Source organism: Camelus dromedarius, chromosome 30 (assembly GCF_036321535.1).
Source record: "Camelus dromedarius isolate mCamDro1 chromosome 30, mCamDro1.pat, whole genome shotgun sequence".
NCBI lineage: Eukaryota > Metazoa > Chordata > Mammalia > Artiodactyla > Camelidae > Camelus > Camelus dromedarius.
Window position 1 is genome coordinate 9344511 of NC_087465.1, and position 19289 is coordinate 9363799.

Sequence of the window (19289 nt, forward strand, 5' to 3'; positions counted from 1 at the left end):
TAGCAACGAAGCCTCTGAATCAACTCCCTTCATCCGTCCCTCCATCCCTCTGTGTGTGCAGCTGTATGCTCCCCCAAGGGGGAAAAATGCTCTTTAGTGAAAGTTCACCCTCCAGGGTTCATTGGGAGGGGGGACCTCTTCTATTCCCCCTCAAGCATTCGCAGAAAGCCTACTGGGTTTTCACAGCTCTGCTGCAGCCCTAACGGACCGGGGTGCTCTGCTCTGAGCAGAAATGACTGCATTCCTGTGAAAGAAATGCCTGTGATAAGCCTGCCCAGCCGACTTCCAGGGCTTAGACCCTTGGCTGTGAGTCCCAGACCACAGCCCAGTTACTTCTCAGGCATTGATGACTGGCCTAGGTTCTTGGCTGCACACTTTCTTCCAGTCTGGAGTCCACAATGCTTACACTCTCCAAGGGCCTGGACTTCCGGAATGCTATGTCGGGGGCAGGCCAATGCTTGGGTTTAGTCTTTCCGAATAAACATTCTGAACATGGCCTCAGCATTCCAGCTCACACCTGTTTCCAGCATCTGGCTTTGACTCTCTGATGCAGCCTAGCAGGTGCAGGATAGATGCTGGCGGTTATCCACTCAGCAACCTCATGTCCAGCCTCACCCCTCCTGTCCACATTCCTTTAAGGCAAATGGATTTCACTGTAGATGGGCAGGGGTTCTTTGGCATTGACCTAGAAAGACTGGCATTTAACATGCAAGGGTAACCAGATCCTTCTGTCAGGTTGAATTTGGGATTGGCGTTTGTGGCAGCAGAGGAATGAGGGGCCCAAGTGTTGGGGCCTGGACCCAAATTTCCACACTGCCCCCAGCGGCCCCTTCCGTGCCTGGCATAGTAGCTGACGTGTCCACAGTAGTCATCCCTCAGGGTGAGGCATGGCCACGTCTAGGTCAAGTGCTACCTGGCAGGGGTGTGCATTAAGCCATCATCATCCATTCAGGTCTTAGTGACAACTCAGCTTCTCAGATCAATGTCTGTCACTTGGAGAAGCCTGAGGGACGGGAACGCAGGACAGGTACATTTTAATGATGGGCATCATGGGTGTTGTAGAGAATCATCACTTGGGGAAGGGCTGAGGCTGGCACCTTAAGGAGGCCCTGGGAGGAGGCAGCCCAAGGGCACTGGTTACTGGCAGAGCTCACGCTTTTATTTTAGGCCAGCAAAAAATAATTCCCCTCATAAACGTGGCTACCCCGACATATGCAGGGTTGAGTATCAGGGAAGCGTCTGCTGAGTTTTGTTCAGTCAGTGAATTAAGTGGGCCGAGCTGCACTGAGGTAAAGGGGCTACTGGTATCACCCCCAACACCAAAACAAGAGAATTTCCTCCCAAACTGCACCCAGGTAGAGCCCCGATGCTAAGCGCCCAGGGGCGCATCTGGCCTCAGTTAAACACTGAAGGCAGTTTCACGCTTTGTCAAGAATCTCACCACAAGAAGCACATTGGCTTTTTTTTTTTTAATTCATCACATTAAGCACAAAAATCAAGCCAGACTCTGTTGAGAATTTTACTCTCTTTTCTTTGACACTTTCCTACTAAAAATGAACCTTTTATTAAGAGCAACAAGCTTGTGTGCCTTTATAGACCAAGAAGGTGACATTAAGGAAAAAGCAGGCCAGGTGAGGGGAAATGTTGATGGAAACATAAATACATGATATTCTTTGTTTTCCTCTTTCCTCTGAGCATAGCAACTGTCCAAGCACAGTGATAAATGGTCATGGAAACCAGCCTTGAAGTGGGGGAGGCCAAGGGGAGGGGTGGGCACTGTGGAAAGCAGCGGAGGGTGGGGGGCACATCCCAGCCCAGAGGGACAGCGCTGCTTGGCAGGTTCTGGGTTACTCAGTTTCTGCTTTGGCAAGAGGACGTGCAAATCCAGATTTTAATGTGAAATCTCCCAATTTAAAAAAATTTTTTAATTGTGGTAAAAAATACCTAACATAAAAATGACCATCTTAACTACTTGTAAATTCAGAAGCATTAAGTAAATTCCCACTGTTATGCCATCCATCTCTGGAACTTTTTCATCTTGCAGAACGGAAACTATACCCATCACCCACCAAACAACATCTTCCCATTGCCCCTCCCCCCAGCCCTTGGCAACGACCATTCTACTTTCTGTTTCTATGAATTTGACAGCTCTAGACACCTCATGTAAGTGGAATCATACTGTATTTGTCTTTTTGTGACTGGCTTATTTCGCTCAGCCTAGTGTCCTTAAGGTTCATCCATATTGTAGCCTGTGTCAAAATTTCCTTCCTGTTTAAGAGTGAGTAATATTCCATTACATGTGTACACCGCATTATAGTCATCCACTGATGGGCACATGCATTGCTTTCGCCTCCTAGGCTTGTCAACAGTGCTGTTGTAAACATGGGTGTGCAAATATCCGTGTGAGTTCCTGCCTGCAATTTTTGTGGGTATACACTCCTAAAATAGAATTGCTGATCATATGGTAATTCTATGTTTAATTTTTTTAGGAACCACGATACTATTTTATAACATTTTACATTCCCACCAACAGTGCACAAGAGTTTCTGTTTCTCCACATCCTTGCTCCTGATTTTTTAATGTTTGCAACTAATTCAAGTCTTTTTCAAAATACCATGCAGCCACACAGTTCAGGCCAAGCAAACACTGGCTGTAACCTGGAGCTGTCCTGCACACAGAGACAGATGTCCACAAGCCATGGGCAGAATACATGCTCCTTAACCCCCAGCACCAAGAAATGGTTCTAGATGATGCAGCTTGCCAAAGATGATGCCTGCACATCACTCAGCTCTGGGTAGAAGCACCTCTCATCACCCTGCTCTTCTGTGCAGGGAAAAGATACCCTAGGGCCAAAATCTGACATTAAGTTTTCCCTTTCAAAAGACATTTGATAGTAACAGGAAAGAAATCAAAGGAAAATAAAAGATTGTGTGTTTCTGAGTGAGTTTGGCTCATGAATACCCAGCATTCCTGGTCAAGTTCATCTTTTCTTTAAGTAAAGGTCTATTTCTCCCTTCTGCTGGTCTTCTGTGGATCTTAACTGAACTGGATCTCACCACTGATATGGAAAATTCTGCCTCCATGTTCCATTTCCTGGTTCTATTTTATGTCTAAAACTCATATTTCTCAAATTATCTGAAGCCCCATGCCGCTAGAGCAGTATTAAATGATGGTTGTAAGTTAGTTCATTTGTTTTGTCACCTGAGGAAAATCTGTAAAATTTAGAAATAATCTGGGACTAACAGTCCTCTCTTCACCTTTTCCTACACCTCAGACTAAACTGGAATGCAGGACAAGCTCATAAGCAGGTAGAGGAGATCAGTACTTCTCATTCTCTGCCCTGTATTCAGCTTCGTCGGACATTATTATTCCCAAAGAACAGGACTTCGTGTGATGAAGGCGAGCCAACATTTGGAAAACTATTCAAAGGAAAACATATATACAGTTCCACTTGAGGGAGGCTGTAGGGAAAACGTCCGCTTATGATTTAATGGGCTGTGCTTATAGAAAGGTTTCTAAAGCTTTACCTCATTCTTCCTTTATGAGAGAGCCATATATAAAGTTGGGTTACTTGGAGACACCCTGGAATGGGTGATGGATAACCATGGTTATAACATGCCAGAGGAACTAAGACATACAAACGGTGTCCGGTTCTGGAAAGATAAGCATCACAAATACAATCGTCTTTCTTTACTGGGGGTTGTGGCTCTTGTATACAGTTCCTCCTTGTAGAAATAGGCCCCAGTGATTCTGCCTGGCAGAAGCACCTCTTCACTGATATGAGATGGAAGGAAGGAAGGAAGGAAGGAAGGAAGGAAGGAAGGAAGGAAGGAAGGAAGGAAAGAAATGGACATTTATGAAGCACTTAATATAAGCGAGACATGTGCAAAGTGCTTTCGGTGTATTACTTTATTCACTCAGTCCTTACAACGACCTTGTGAGATAGGGTTTCATCTCTGTTTCACAAAAGAGAGAACTACGGCTCAGAGAAGTTAAGTGACTTTTCCGAGGCATACAGCTAATAAATTGTTGGTCTGGGATCCAAAACCAGGCTAAGCCTCTTTGCACAAAACTTCCTTGCTGAGATGATTGAGGGGTCTCGTTTACATACACAAGACCAACGAGACAGTGTTATCACCTACAGACACTCAGGATATTCTCTGCTCTTGGTCCCACTCTGGCACCAGCCTTTCTTCCCTGAAAGGTAGCATTGGTTCATATTGTTTAGTGGAAAATCTAATAACTGACAGAAAACATGGGGGTATAAAAGTGGCGAATCCAAACTATTTCATACCAAGTTTTGAAGGCTTACGGGTATTAACAGCTGAAACATTTTAAATGGAAGATAGACTTCAATCTCGAGTACAGAAAAACAAAGAAATATATACAGATTCCAAAAGCAGTCCCAATGATTTGTAAGCCACCAGCAGTGTCACAAAGACCCTATTCCTCCGTAGAAAATACCTTACCCAACTAGTTTAACCCTTTAGATATTTGGAACAACTGTCAGGGAAATGTCCTCCAGATTAGAAATTGCCTTCAAGGAAAAGAAGCTTCAAAATGAACCCTGACGGTCCATAGGCAGAATTCACTATTCACCCATACAGAACAGTTAGAAAAAAGGTACTTGAGATGTTAATGATATGCCCAGATCACTTGCTTTTTATTTATTTATTTATTTATTTTTAGGATTCTTGAGATTAAGGTGACTATGATGGAGGAAAGGAGAGTTCGATGTGCATAAATAGGCACAGGGCTCTGTCAGGATGTTTATGCCACCTCAACTTCAAGGACAAAGAGGTAGCTCACCTAATACCAACAGAATATAATAACAGCCTTTAAAAAAAAATCCCAGTCACACTTACGTCTTAACCACTCCTTAATAGAAAGTGACGTGCTTTTTTACTCTACTGTGGCTAATATGAGTCCATGACCCTTCTTAATTTGCCATCAGGGAGAAACATGGCAGAAGGAAGGATAATCCCAAAGCCATAAGAACTTGGGATAATTTTACTAAACTTGAAGCATTACCCCAAAATACCAATTAGGGTAAAATCTGGTAAAGTGCAGGACAAGCCCTCATTTTTCACTTGAAACTGTTTTGAGTGGCAACAGAACGACGTACTCACCAAAGTTCTGCTTTGCCTGTGGCAGGTGTTGTCCATTAGAATAGCGGCTTCATAAAACCAGCCTGGGCTTTCTGGGTTGAATGCACGTGCATACCTCATTGCTTTGACATCAGTGGCATCCTAATCCGGTGGGGGGAGCTTTGCCAGTGAAGTCAGCAGAATATGTTAGTCTGTGTTTGGCAGTTCTCCTAGGAAGAACTGTGTTTGTCTGGTACCTTTAATGTAAGGAGTTTGAGTTTATACAGCAAATTGAATTTCAGCAAGACTTGTCTATGACTGTCTCTCATTCCACGAAGTTATTGTTATTTAGACTCAAAGCATAAATACATTTCACTTATGAGCTTAGATTTTGATCAGTTACTTCAAAAATCATAACTTGTATCTGTCTGGTATCTATAAAAGATATCCCTTTAGAGATGTTGATGTTATTAGATTTTATTGCCTAGAGGGAAAAAAAAGTCCTTTTATTCATGATTTGCTCAAACTATGCCTGCATTTGTGCAAAAATTACATATATATATATATATATATGTATTTTTCACATCCTAGTAGAAATTCTGATTTTAGCAGTGGAGTGATTATAATACATCATGTGGTGTAGCAAAGTCATTTAAATTAGGATTTTATTTTGTAGACTTTTCTAAACCCAGATTTGATTAGCTTTAATGTGACTTTCACCTCAGTAAATCATATCCAGGTGGACTTTAAAAGAACAGTAGAATAGCCTGGACTCTTTCCCAAGAACGTTCCTCTACTGCATGCGTTACTGTTGCCCCTTTTGGGGTCATGAGTGTGAATTCCTTTCATGGCTCTTGGCCATGGCCAAGATAACCCGAGCTTGCTTTCCATCCCTAATAATAATTATGTCCTATATAATTATTATTATCCTTTCTCCTCAGTAGAAAAGTGGCTGGGCCAATTCAAAAAGGACTAGCCTCTTCTTCCTCTGACACAGATTTTCTTCTGTTGCAGACTGGTTTTGAGGACCCGCCTCTCCAGGGACAGCCTGCGGCTTCAGGGAGTGGGAGTGGAGCTGATTCTGAGCCAGCTCGCCATGTCTTCTCCTTTTCCTGGTTGAACTCCCTGAATGAATGATGTTCATTCCAGCTGCTGCCCCTCTGTCTGCCTGGCTGAGATGTATGCAGGCAGTAGGGAACCTACATGAAACTAAAATCACGCAGATGATGAAAGGGACCTCTGAACAGGATTTCTACAAAAAATACCCTTAAATTCCAGATGACTTATCTAACACATTGAGGGAAAACAATGCTTTGAGAAAATAGTTGCAGAAAGGATTGGAAAAAAAAGAAACCTGATCTTACGCAAATCATTGATTGTGTGGGAAACATTTTGAAGGGTGTGTAGGTGTGGTACGTGTGTGCATGCGTCACTAACAAGTGGCAAGTGTTGAAAAAAGTGGGCACTACACTCTCGTCTCTAACAGGCACCAGCTTTTGTTATGACATCGTAGTAGTTCGTATTCTCTTTCCTCTTTAACAATGCAGGTGGGCAGTGAAATTCAGTGTTAATTCAGAAGTGACCGATTTATCAATATATGGACAAGAGATAAATCATTGACCAAAGGTATGAAATGTTTCACAGAGGTTTCCTCTTTTCCATAATAGATGTCGCTGGATGGATGTCCAGAAATGTTCTTTGACTCTGGTGACACTTGGACAATGTCCAGAAGGCTAAAGGCCTAGGACATTTTTTGACATTTTTCTAATCTTGGTTTTAGATACACAGATATCAGGCACTTTAATGGAAAAAGACTTTTCAATAGAAACTGTCTGCTTTCTCATGTATCCACTGAGGCACCAATCTGCTGAACTGTGGAACTGCATGTATTTAAATATATATATATATATATATATATTCACACACAGCACACATTATACATGTACATATATATTTAAACCATGTTTTATTTGTCCCACCATAATGCTCTTCAAAACATAAGTATAACTTTACTCTGTATGAACTCTTAAATAAATACTGTTTTTAACAACTTAGTCTTACAATGATTTATTGTGTTTCCTATCATCTTATTAATCTGTTAGTCAAGCGAATTCAAAGGGTCCCAATGGAAGAAGCATCTTCATACATCCAGATTAACTTTGAAGTATTAAACATTTGATTGAATTTTTAAGTTATAACTAAACTAATTGGTACAACTAAATATGTGTGCTGTTAGATTTTAGAAGTGCATAGCGATAGTATATATTTCTAAGAATTAAAGTAATTAGGGCTGGCATAGACATAAAGGAGGTGTTTGTGAAGTTATTAAAGTCAAAATAAGCTGTATAAGAAAAATATTCCTGAGGGCCATTTTATAGCAACTACTTTTAGTTCTTTTAAGTGGAGAGGCTATCAAGTTTCCCCTATTAGAAGTCAGCAGTGGAAAATAGCTTAGAAAAAAATTAATGGTACCAAAGTAATAGTTTGATAAAGCCTTTCTTATAGGAAAACAAAACAAAACACCAATGCAGAATTCTGGCCCTATAATTGGAGGAAAGCTTTGCCTCAACCCTTCTCTTTTCCTTACCTCCTTTCCCACCCTCCCCAATTATTTCATGTCTTATAGTTAATCAGGGTTAAATGTTACTTCCATTATGAATGAATCTTCCATTTATAGAATTACTGAGCCTTAGAGCTAGACACAACTTTTCAAATTTTTAAACTCATCCTCAGAGGAGCAATCTGAGTACAGAGGTGAGTTCAAGGTGGTTGTAAGATCTGTGTGAGGCACTGACATATGTTTGTGTTTTTAGTAGAAAATAAAATGCAAGGAGTTTTGTTTTTTTCTTGTGCTGAAGTCAATTTGGAGGAAGTGAGGAGCTCAGACTATTCCCCTGTGAGCAATGAAGAGGAAAAATAAAGTCATGATTACCTTTGCAGCTTTTATTAGAAATATAAATATTCAACATTCTCTTACACACCCACATTGACCAAGAGGAAAGATGTTTTATTACGGAAACATTTACAAGGAAAAGTTGATTCAAAGAGCTGACAGCTCTTTTTCTCACCCACCCAAGAGAATGACAATCTCGTTGGCTCAGACCACAACCAGATCAACGGGGTGACTTGTCTCCTTCTTCAAAATGTTTCCCCCTGGGTCTATACTCTCTTTAAAACACCGTTAAAGACACCTGGAAATAGAAACTAAAAGTAGACAATACAAATTACGCCATGTTGCTGTTACTGCAGGTGAATATACTTTGTGCATGCTACTTAAGGAGTGTGGGCGTCTCAAGCTATATAAAAATAAACAAATGGTATCAGAGCAACGCTATGGTACAGAATACCGTATTATTTTTTATTTTTATTTTTTGTGCTAAATGCAGAATCTTTTTGGCCAAACGCACCGTTTTACTTCCCAATAATCTCCATCAGTTTCCTGTTGCTGTGAGCTTGCTGTGCTAACTGTTCAGCCCTGGCCATTTCCAAGACTTCTCGGAGGAGGTGGAAGGTGAGATCCAGCGAGATGGGAGGTTCCTCGGATCGCCTCTCCCTCTCCGGTGCCTCCTGGCGGCCGCCGAGGGCATTCTCGGCACCGCGCTCCGCCGGCTGCTCAGGGCTGTCGAGCGGGCGCCGGGACAGCGGCAGCTGCTGCAGCAACGCGCGGAAAAAGTTGGCCGCCACCTCGTCCGGCGAAAGGCGGCTGCCGGCGAGAGGCGAGGAGGCGGGCGACAAGGGGGCAGCGGGGCTCTTATTTAGGTTACCCAGGCGGAGGAAGTATTCCTCCCCCAGGCGGAGCAGGACGGGCCGAGCCTGCGGCTGCTGGGGCTGTTGGGGCTGCGGCGGCGGCTGAAAGAAATCGAGGGGCTGGGGGTGCTGCGAAGCCTGCCGGGCCCCCAGGACGGGCCCCCGGCTGAGGAGGGCCCTGCATGGAGGGCAGGGCAGGAGAGCCACCAGCAGGACGCCCGCGGACAGGAGCAGCGGCAGCCGCATGTCAGAGGCGCTAGTTGCGGCACAGAGGTGGGCAGAGGGCATTGTGAGAAAGAAAGAGAAAGAAAGAGTTGGTCAGAGTTGAGCTCAACTGGGAGGTGCACTTGCTGGGGTCTTCCTACAGGACACCCCCAGACACAGCACTGGGGCTCGGGCGGGTGCTGTCCGCGGTGCTGAAGCGCCCGAACTGGGACTTCTACAGTTGGAGAGAGACCTGGAGCAGGGAAGGGGACACCTGCTCGGCTCGGCGCCAAAGCTCAGCCCCTCGCCGAGACTCTTACGAGACTCACGAGGGGGCGGTCCCTGAGTCCCCATTCTAACAATCCCCCAAAACAATTCCCCGAGTTCTAGAAAAGACCTACAAATTTAAGATCTCACCTGCTCAAAACTTCCCCCAACCCCCACCCCTTTCCGGATGATTTCATCGTTGTCCTCTGGATTGAGAACTGCTGCCACCTTCTCCTCGTTCTCCACCCCTGCCCTTGTATCCTTCTCTCGGCGATCGGGGTGGATTGGGGGCTCGTCTACACAGCCTGCGAGGAATAACTGCAAGTTCGGGTACGATGAGCAGCCGTCTAAGTTTGCTTTTGCCACAGCCCAGTTACTATCGGAATCTTGAGGCACAGTCCGCACACATACACATACACACAAGCACACACACGCCTAGGGACAGCCGGCTGCGCGGCATCGTGGCAGCTCAAACAGTGCAAAGTTGGAGGCGCCTTTCCGTCTAGGCGCTCCCTACCTTCTGAGGCGCTTCTGCAGGTGAGCCAGGCGCTGCGATTCTCTGCAGAGGAACGTCTCCGGGGCTTTTTCAGGGGATTTTCTTCCCTTCTCTTTGTTCCCACTCTCTTTTTCTCTCCCTCTTCTCTTTCTGTTCAGTCTCTCAACGGACTTGGGCTCTGAGTTTCTCCACACCAGAGCCTGGAGTGGGATTTTATAGCGTCGACCCTCTTCAGAAACCACGCAGCATTTGCCTAATAAGCTGACGCTCTCTTGACAGCTCGATTGCGTGCTGCCTCTGCTCCTGCATAAATCATAGGGCCCTGCCAGGGAACGAGGGGCAGAATTTTTGCTATCTCAACACTGAATCTCACATCCAATTATATCAACAGATATTTATCGCCTCCTTGGTGACGTCAACGAGCCCTAAAATGGAAGGGCTTCTTATGACTTGTCCATTGACAAAAATTCTTGAATGAGATTTCCCAAGAGATTTGACCTCTTACTACGAAAGGCCAAACCAAAGGTCAGAAAAGAGACAGTGAATGGGAAGGGAGAGGATGGGGAAAGTGCGAGGGAAGGGAGGTCTATCAACACACAGTCCTGTGGGGAAAGCAGCAATCAGTTATAGGGGTGACTCTGGATCCTCCCCTTTCCTCTCCCTTCTCACTTCTCTGACCAGTTGTCTCAGGCAGCAACTCAGTATCTGAAAATATCCCTCTGCTAGAGGCAAAGTGTCCCGTCACCTTTCTGGCTGGATAAGAATAAAGAACAAGGAGATGGGAGTGCAGGGACATCCAGCTTTTAAGCCTCTATCTGCTTTTTCCTCTCAAGAACAAACAAAGGAATTATGAGACTGAAAAGGCAAGACCAATAAATCTTTTGAAACACTGCTCAAGTTTTTAAAATGATGCAAGAGCTATTTTCACGATGAAGGGGCATAAACCAGAGTCAGTCAGGGGTAGAGCAAAGATTTTAAGTTCTCCCAGAACCTCACTGTTCCTCCTTTGTCTCTGATCTCAGAATCTGAAATTAATTGTGGATTTTTCTGTTCCCAGATTAGAGAAAGAAAGGACCAGTGAGAGGTGCATGAGTTAAACAATCATCATCTGTCTACTCAGTGCAAACCCATGACAGAAGCATGCATTCTAACCTCCCAGTCTATATTGGTAAAGGTTTAAACTGCTTGATTATAGGACTGAATTCATCAGTTGCATGTTTTCACTGATGAATACTGAGCCCGTAAAAAGATAACCTCATTTATATTACTTCCAAATATTAACATCCATGATAGTGTCCATTTCAGGAGCACCCAGGTTGTTATTGTTGTTTTAATCATTTCCTTTTCCAAATTCAAATGTGCTGCAGGGGATCCTGATAAATAAATGCTCTCCAGCACTACTACAGAATGGAATGCCTACAAAACCGCACTCAAATTTTGAAATAAGTTGACACTATCATATAGGTGGGAGGCACTTACCTCTAATTCTGTAATTCAAAATGCAATTCCAAACTCTGGTGTCTATGATTCAATTCAGCTTCTAGATAACCAGCAGAGTTGTTTATCAGAAATTTCCTGTTCCTCATTTCTGGTTACCTCTGCTGTTTCCTTTGTAGCTAACATGACAAGTGATGCAAGGCGTATTTCAACTTCTATTTTGGGTCTATACCAATCCACAACTGCTCTTAGAAACAAAGAAAGGTAGAAAGAGAAATTCTGGCAGTTTTTAGATTAATCAACCCCTAACTGGAACATTGCTCCATGGAATGTACTTTTGACATAAGAGAACAGAGAAAGAAATGTGTCTTCTGGGGAAGCTCAGAGTTGTTAATGGATCATTATTATGGTAACTGGTTGAGCTTTTAGAAGAAAATTGTTTTATGTTGGTAAGAGATGAACTCTCCTCTATCCCCACTGGCATATTTCAGCTTAGATGTCAACAAGGAGGTGACAGTAGATTTGGAAGGGGAAATTCAGGTAAATGGATACACAGGAAGAACTAGGAAAGGGATAAGACCATGGGTGTAGCTGGGGAGGACTGAGAGCTTTCTCCAGAGAAGATACAACATATTCTAGGCTTTGACTAACCCCAAATCTCTTCACATCTCTCTCTTCTTGGGACATATGGAGGATGTTGTTCCAGGCTGGCTCTCTCATCACTGTTTTATTCTTACTGTGAGATTTTTCTACAGTAGGTAGTTGGTTAGGCAAAGTGGCTCTGACTAGGGCTGAGGAACAAAATGCCTAGATCCCGGAGGGGGAGGGGGAGGAGGAGGAGCTGCTAACTCCCCACAATTTTGCCAGAAGTTAGATCTCATCAAATCACTGAGAAATGACTTAGAAGAGGACATTTGGTTTTAATGAGAACCAGAGAGGTTAAGTGACTTCCCTAGCTATTTTGGATAGGTGATTTGGTAATTGTATTTATCTTGGTTCCTCTGTTTTATGTTGGAGACTTCCCCTAAATCTTTTAAGATAACACTATGTATGAAGAGTTGTATTCTCATATTTTAGGCAATGCAAAACTGAATGGAAACTCTTTGTGAAGGCCAAGGACCCTGTCACCAAGCAGCCCTCCTTTTTGTGTGATCAGATAGTGAAGCAGTCATTAGGAGATACCCATAAAATTTCACATTACAGAGAACTTTTCTCTGGAACTGTTCAGTTTCCATTAAGGAAAATACAGGTATTAATGTGTTAGGGCTACGAGACCAAAGTGCACAGACTCGGTGGTTTAAACAACAAAAATTTTCTTTCTCACACTACTGGAGGCTAGAAGTCCAACATCAAGGTTGATCTCTTCTGAGGCCTCTCTCCTTGGCTTGCAGAGGACCGTCCTCTCCCTGTGCCTTCACATGATCTTTCCTCTGTGCATGTCTGTGTCTTAATCTTCTTTCTTAAAAGGACACCAGTATTGGATTAATCACCTATACAAACTCATTTTACCTTAATTATCACTTTAAGGGCCCTGTCTCTAAATACAGTCATATTCTGAGGTACTGGGGATCAAAACTCTGACATACAAATGTTGGGCAAGACCCAATTCAGCTAATAACAATATATTTTGCAAGTATTTGCTTTTTGCCTACCAAGTAGACATTTGAATGTTCAACATCTCCCTGTGGGATGACAAAGTCGGTAGCGGGGTTGACTCTTCCTTATGCAGATTTTCAAGGATCCTCCCTGTTTTTGACCCCCTTTTCATTCCTGCCTTTTGTAATACTTGGAGTTTCCAAGTTCTGAGCCTCTCTTGGGTTCTGCAGGTGGCTCCTTCTGCAGCTGCCTACCCCTTTGTCTGCAATGGTTTCCATATCTTTCTCCTCAGTAATGACACCATGTCCTCTGCTCTCCTTCCTCAGCTGACCCTTTGCAGACCCTTTACAGCTGCTTCCCCAGACACTGCTTCATTTTTTCTGCTCTCCTTATTTCAGTTTATTAAATCCTGTCACCTGCTTATGGTCCTTACCCTGTACTCTTCATCACTTTGGGTTTATACTACCATTTCAATAGGGTCTCAGAGGAAGGGGGGGGTAAACATGAATGCACTTCGGAAGGACCTCTCTGAATGCAGTGGGGAGAGTAGATTGAAGGGGCAAGAAGATGAACAAATGAGTTATGGTTTTTTTGTGTCATTACCACCAGACCTCTACAGAATGAGCATCACACGCCAGTGATGGTGGGAGCTGAACAAGACAGCTCCAGGAGCCCAAGACACTAACTGGGCGGCCACACTACTGTTCAGGGGTTGGTAGGGGCAGGGCTCCCCCTTCCCCATCAGTCACTAGTTCTCTCAGCATCCAGAAATCATCATTGGGTGACCTCTCTCCTTTCCTCAGAAAATGGCAAGGACTTTGTTACCTGTTCCTTTATTTTTCCAGAAGTTAGGAAGTTACTGACCCCAGGCAGATGACTCAGAGCATCAGAAAAGGGGCACGTTTCTGCTTCTCTAACAAGCCCTGGTCTTAACAGACATGACTGACCTTTCTATTTACATCATAATACATCAAATTTTCTGTTTTAGGCTCTAGATAATGGATGGAGGGCAGTGAGAGGATATGTGTGAACTTTCTTTCATGAAGGGCAATTTGCAGGAACTAATCACCTTACAATAGTTGGTCATAAGAAAGAAATCCATCAACCAAGCATCCTAATTAGGTATTTATATTCATGAACGTTTCCTGACTCTAAAGAAAGGTTTCCCAAAGAGCCCTCCTAGAAATGTTACCTATGCTAGAAAAGGGAGAAAAATGAGGGGATGTTTAAAGAAAAGTTAAAAACATTTTTTACTGCAGAATTTTCTAGTGTTCTGAAATTTTTATTCTGCAGTGTAAATCCTCAAGTCTTCAGCATTTCCCACATTTAACTTGACCACGGAGTGTGTTAGCTGTGGGACTAGCTGGGAGATACAATAAGCCAAAGCATTTAAGAGGAGTCAGCTACACTTTCTTTCTTTGCCATCCATATTTAGGTCCATGATTAAAGCTACTGAGTACTCTTTTACCACTCCTGGGAGAAAATTTTTAAATGACACATTTCACCCTTGAAGAGGGGGTTTCACGGAATGGGAAGATGTCTAATTCCAGTGCTTCTGAGGATCACCTGCCTGGGGAAGGGTCACCTTACAGCAAGGAGCTGCTGAAATGGTCTGTTTGCACACTTCCTGGTCAGAGGAAGGAGTTCCTCTCTGCAGTAATTGAGCCCAGGGAAATCTGTGGGCCCACCTTGCAAAGGAGGACCATTTTTGAGTGTGAAAAGGCAGAAGTTTCACAGACAAAGCTGATTGTAATTGGTGATGTTGGGTTTTTCAAAAGGGAAATTTGATTACTCAAGAGGGAGTAGGCAGTGAGAGCAGCAGGGGTGGACAGAGACAGAGACAGGCAGCCAATATTCAGGAGCTGTGGATTTCAAAGATGTTGCTGGCTGTGGGTACAGACCTTTTGTGAACCTTGCTGCAAGCTCTTTTCATGTCCTGAGGCATCTGTCATCCGTTTGTGGAAGATGTGATGTTAGCTTCCATTGTGAGACCTACTGTTAATTTTTCATGTGTGTGTGTGCTTGTCTCCCAGCTTGTGTGCTGGCTTCCACTTCTTTGAAATCTGTAACTCTTAGGACACTTGCTTACACGTGGTGTTTGCTGGTTGTTGGAGACTGACTTAAGACAAAGGCGATACCAGTTCAAGGTGGTCCATAACTAAGTCAATGAACTCTTGAAAAGACGGTTATATGAAACCCATGTGTGGGAAAGAAAGGGTCTGTATGATTTGCCACATTCATTATTCTCTTTTGCATAAAATTTAGAAGTGATCTGAACAACAGTGTTGTCAGGATAATGGAAAAGATATAATGGCCTCAAGCTGCAGTGAAGTTTAATGTTCTTATTCATGCTAAGTTAAATATAGATACATATTTGAGCTTCACTTCATTTTCCAACTTCTTTTCTTTGTACTTTAATTCTTAATAGCTATAAAGTTCTGTCTTGTATTAATGTACTTTTATCTTCCCACCAACAACAATAATTGCAATGAAGGGATTTTTCTAACCTGCAAGGAGAAAGCAAATTATATAATCTGATAGATGTCTAGAGTTAAATAGTTATTCAGCTTTTTGAGACAGAATACCACATCTGATTCTTGTTTATAATGAAATTTGTTCTAATATCTTTACACGAAGAATTCACTAAGAATAAACCTACCAAAGCAGCCTTGCAGATAGAATAAAGCATGTTACCTGGGCCCCTCTTCCTGTGGGGACACGTGAAATTTCTGGGTATGACAGCTGTCAAATTACCTCAGTACAGTTTTGATTCTATTACTTCCTAGCTGGGTGACCTTGGACAAGTTATTTAAATTCCCCAAATTTATTTATTTGCCAAATCATTCTAAAATGCAAGTTTCTTTATTTGTTCCTTTTACAGTTGTGGGATAAAATGAGACAGTGAATGCAGGGCCTAGAATATAAACAGCATTCAATAAACATCAGTCATCATTGCTGTTGGGCTAATGGTGTGGCTGCTGTTTTAGGTGGACAGTGACATTCTAGCCAATCTCAGCTCCTCAGAGCCTAGGATTGTGTCCCGTATTCATTAGGCTTAATACATGTTTATTAATGAAATAAATAAGTCTTTCTTCTCTAATACTGAAGGCTTTTTTCAGTCATCCAGCCGATTTAAAAATTTTTTTGATGAGTTTTGAGTATTTATTGTGAGCTTAACTGTTAATTTATATAACGTGATTTTTAATAATGGCTTCAACAATCAGCTTGTAGAAGTCCTGAAAATTCAACAACTTGCTCTCCCAGGCCTGTATGAGTTCACTCTGGCACACTACTAGATTCACTACATGAGTATGTATTTCTTTAAAAATTTTTTTTAATTAATAGACTTTATTTCCTAAGAGAAGTTTTAGGTTTATAGAAAAATTGTGCAGAAAGTACAAGGAATTCCTGTCTATTTCCTCGCCCCACTTCTCCTCCCCTTAGCTTTCCTCTGTTATTATCATTACTACTAACATCTCGTACTGGCGTGGTCCGCTTGTTACAACTGATGAACCAACATCGACCCCCTATTAGTAACTAAGAGCCACAGTTTACACTAGGGTTCACGCTGGGCCGTAAACCCTGCGAGTTCTGACAAATGCACAACGCCGTGTATCCACTGTGACTGTGCTGCACAGAAGCGTTTCACTGGCCTAAACGTCCCTGCACTCCAGCTACTCATCTTTTCCCTGCTCCCTCCTCCTAACCCTTGGCAACCACTGATCTTTTTACAGTCCCTATACTTTTGCCTTTTCCAGAATGATGTAAAGATGGAATCATACAATATGTCACTTTTTCGACTGGTTTCTTTCACTTTAGCAATATGCATTTCAGGGTCTTCCCTGTCTTTTCCAACAGAGATACATTTTTACTTAGGAACAGCATCATTTGACTCGAGAAACATCTGTTTGGTTGAGGTCTCTCTACTTAATAAATGTCTGCTCACTTAAGGATTATTCAAGGATATTAGAGCATTAAAATTACTATTCTCAACCTAATCATTTATTGATTTCGCTGAAAGTAGGTGCACTCAAATGGGAATTTTGCACCTTAAGGAGGAGTGAAAAACAATTAAACACTGCTAATTAAGTATGTATTCTTGTATCCTTACCTTATCTTTTCCATTCTGAGATCAGTAAGTCCCTCACTTCCTGGTGGGAGCCTTCATTACCCAACAGGTTGCTAGGGACTTGTTAGAGTCTCCAAATGGGACCTGGATAACAAACCACACCAGGCTGACTGAGGATTCATTTTTCTTTCCACAAACTAATGGCTCCTGAGGGACCTCACTACTGTTCTGTCCTTAGTCTCGGCTCTAAGGTCAGGCAACAGAAAATAATTAGTCATAATACATTTTTTAAATCCCCTTTTTTTCATCTTCTCTCTCTCCCTGGATCAGTCTCTGGAGGATTCTCCCCTTTTCCCATCCAGACGGAGGGGGTGGGACCAGCATAGGTACAGCTGCCTTCACGCCTTCCCAGAGGCCAGCCCTAGACTAGCAGGCAGGCCTCCTCCGGACCTCATCTCCTTGATAAGTCCACGTTCATTCTGTTCCACCCGATATTCTGAGATACAGTTTCTTCTGAAGCCCTGCAGCTTCCTCTCATCTTTTCTTAATGTTTACACCTTTCAAGCACAAACAGTGTCTCTTCACTGGTCTAAATTTAGAAAATGGATAAATATATTTATTTGGCTCCTTCAGTGCTTTCTTAAAAGCCACCTCTCTGGGCACTTGAACTTCTCATAGGGCTTTTTTGTGGAGGAGATGCAGAAAGAGCAGGCTCTTCACCAAACCCCTGGAAGCCGGGTCATTTGTGTTTCTCTAGAAGAGCTGTTGCTTTCCTCCTGTCCCATTTCTGTGTCTCATCATGGGGGCGGCTCCTGATCATGCAGCACATGGTGCCAGTGGGAACATCATCCCGCACTCACGGGTGGACTCCTGGAGCAGCGCAAGGGTGGTGAGACTGCTCGGGATGGGGCTGGGAGCACTGAGAAGGGGACGGCTCAAAGCAGAGCCCTGTGTCTGGCCGTCTCAATCACAACCCAAAGTAACATTGGGGCCCCTGAAACCACATCAATTCTCTCCAACCCTGAGCATCTTCTTTGGGCCAATTACTGGACTAAGAATCAAGAATAAGATTAAGTGGCTAAAAATTGGGGCTTTGGGGTTTTGATGACATACAAAAATGCCAACTCATGTTTGTATCTGCTGGGATTTTATCACACATTGTCTGGGGAGCACCCGAAAGGAGCTGAGCAGGTTCTCAGGAACGAGCCACTGAGACTTTCCCTCTGGCAACTCTGGGACACTTCAGCTCTGCCCCTTTTGGTCAAGAAAAGTATAATACTGGCTTCCCTTGTTTATGCTTCTACCAGAAGCATTACCTTCTTTATCTCTAATCCTCATTGGAACCCTAATGGGAGGTAGATATTATTATCCACATTCCAGAGATGAGGGAGTGGAGGCTCAGAACGGGCAGGTAACTTGGCTGATGTCTCTCAGCTGATATGTGGAGGGGTCCTGGGTCCTTTCTCTCCCATTCCTCTTTCTCGCTCAGGCTTCCCAGAAGCTCTTGGGAGGGGCAGGGTGATGTCATGCGGTTCTGAAGGAACAGGCACCTTGCTCCTGGGCTGTCTCTTTCCTCGGCTTTAACCACAAGGTGTGATTGTGAGAAACACTATACCGTTAATGCCCATATCCCTCAAGAGAACATGAACTAAGATGCCTGGGCTTAGCCGGAACAACCCGGGAAACTTACCCAGACATTATCCACAGTCATCCTGTCGTTTGCTCTTGGTTTTTTCTCCTTAATTTTAATCCTCATACCTCTTCTGTATAAACCACACAGAACATCCCATACCATCCACCCTCCGCTGCTATTCCCAGAGCAATTCAGATAATCTACTAACAAATGTGCTTACCCAGATCCTCAAAATAGATTCCAGCCTCCCCAAGTTTCTAGGCTTTGAAAACATTGGTGCATTTTCTCATTCTATAAACGATATTATAAGTTGATGTTTATGCTTCACACACAGTTTCTAAATTAATATTTGCTATATGGAGTCCTGCTAATTAATATGTACCTTTCCTGAAATTTCAAATCAGCTATTTGAAATGGGAGGAAGGCAGAAAGCAACTTGCAAATTCTGTGCATAACGAAGTGAGGAACAAGCTCACATAATGAAGACAAACAATTATACAGCATTTGCATGATTCTTTTTTCCTTACAACATGAGACAAGACTCAGGGAGCTGATGAGCCTGCTGCCTTTGCTGTGAGTCTTGCTTCTTATTTCCCCACCACTTGGTAGGATTCTCAAAGCCAAGAGCAGGCCACACTGTTTTGTCAAAGTTTTCTTATGTTATTTTAGGGACTGTCAGGCAGTCAAGACCACCCTGCCACATGAGAGATGCTCAGCGTCGCTGGTTACGAGAGAAATGCAGGTCAAAACTAC

General features: G+C 43.2%; 2 protein-coding genes across 5 annotated transcripts in view; one reads left to right on the forward strand and one right to left on the reverse strand.

Annotated features, from left to right (window-relative positions):
* The window catches only part of TRIM55 (tripartite motif containing 55), a 38198-nt gene extending 31113 nt beyond the window's left edge, over positions 1-7085 (forward strand). The window contains exon 10 of one of the 3 annotated variants that reach the window (XM_010987418.3): positions 6102-7085. In XM_010987418.3, the coding sequence (XP_010985720.2) occupies positions 6102-6224 (123 nt within the window). In that variant the 3' untranslated portion in view covers positions 6225-7085. The remainder of the gene's footprint in view (positions 1-6101) is intronic. The other 2 variants (XM_010987762.3, XM_010987547.3) reach the window with 2 other exon arrangements.
* Positions 7086-8009: 924 nt separating this feature from the next.
* CRH (corticotropin releasing hormone) lies at positions 8010-17041 on the reverse strand. 2 transcript variants are annotated; one of them, XM_031441551.2, is made up of 3 exons: positions 16946-17041; positions 9823-12697; positions 8010-9090 (listed from the first exon to the last, which is right to left on the reverse strand). In XM_031441551.2, the coding sequence occupies exon 3, from the start codon at positions 9078-9080 to the stop codon at positions 8499-8501; it is 582 nt and encodes a 193-aa protein (XP_031297411.1). In that variant the 5' UTR covers positions 9081-9090; positions 9823-12697; positions 16946-17041; the 3' UTR covers positions 8010-8498. The 2 variants fall into 2 exon arrangements, with proteins under 2 accessions (XP_031297411.1, XP_064336916.1); XM_064480846.1 differs by lacking the exon at positions 16946-17041 and having other exon boundaries at positions 9823-10123; positions 11281-12896.
* Between the last annotated feature and the right edge of the window lie 2248 nt (positions 17042-19289).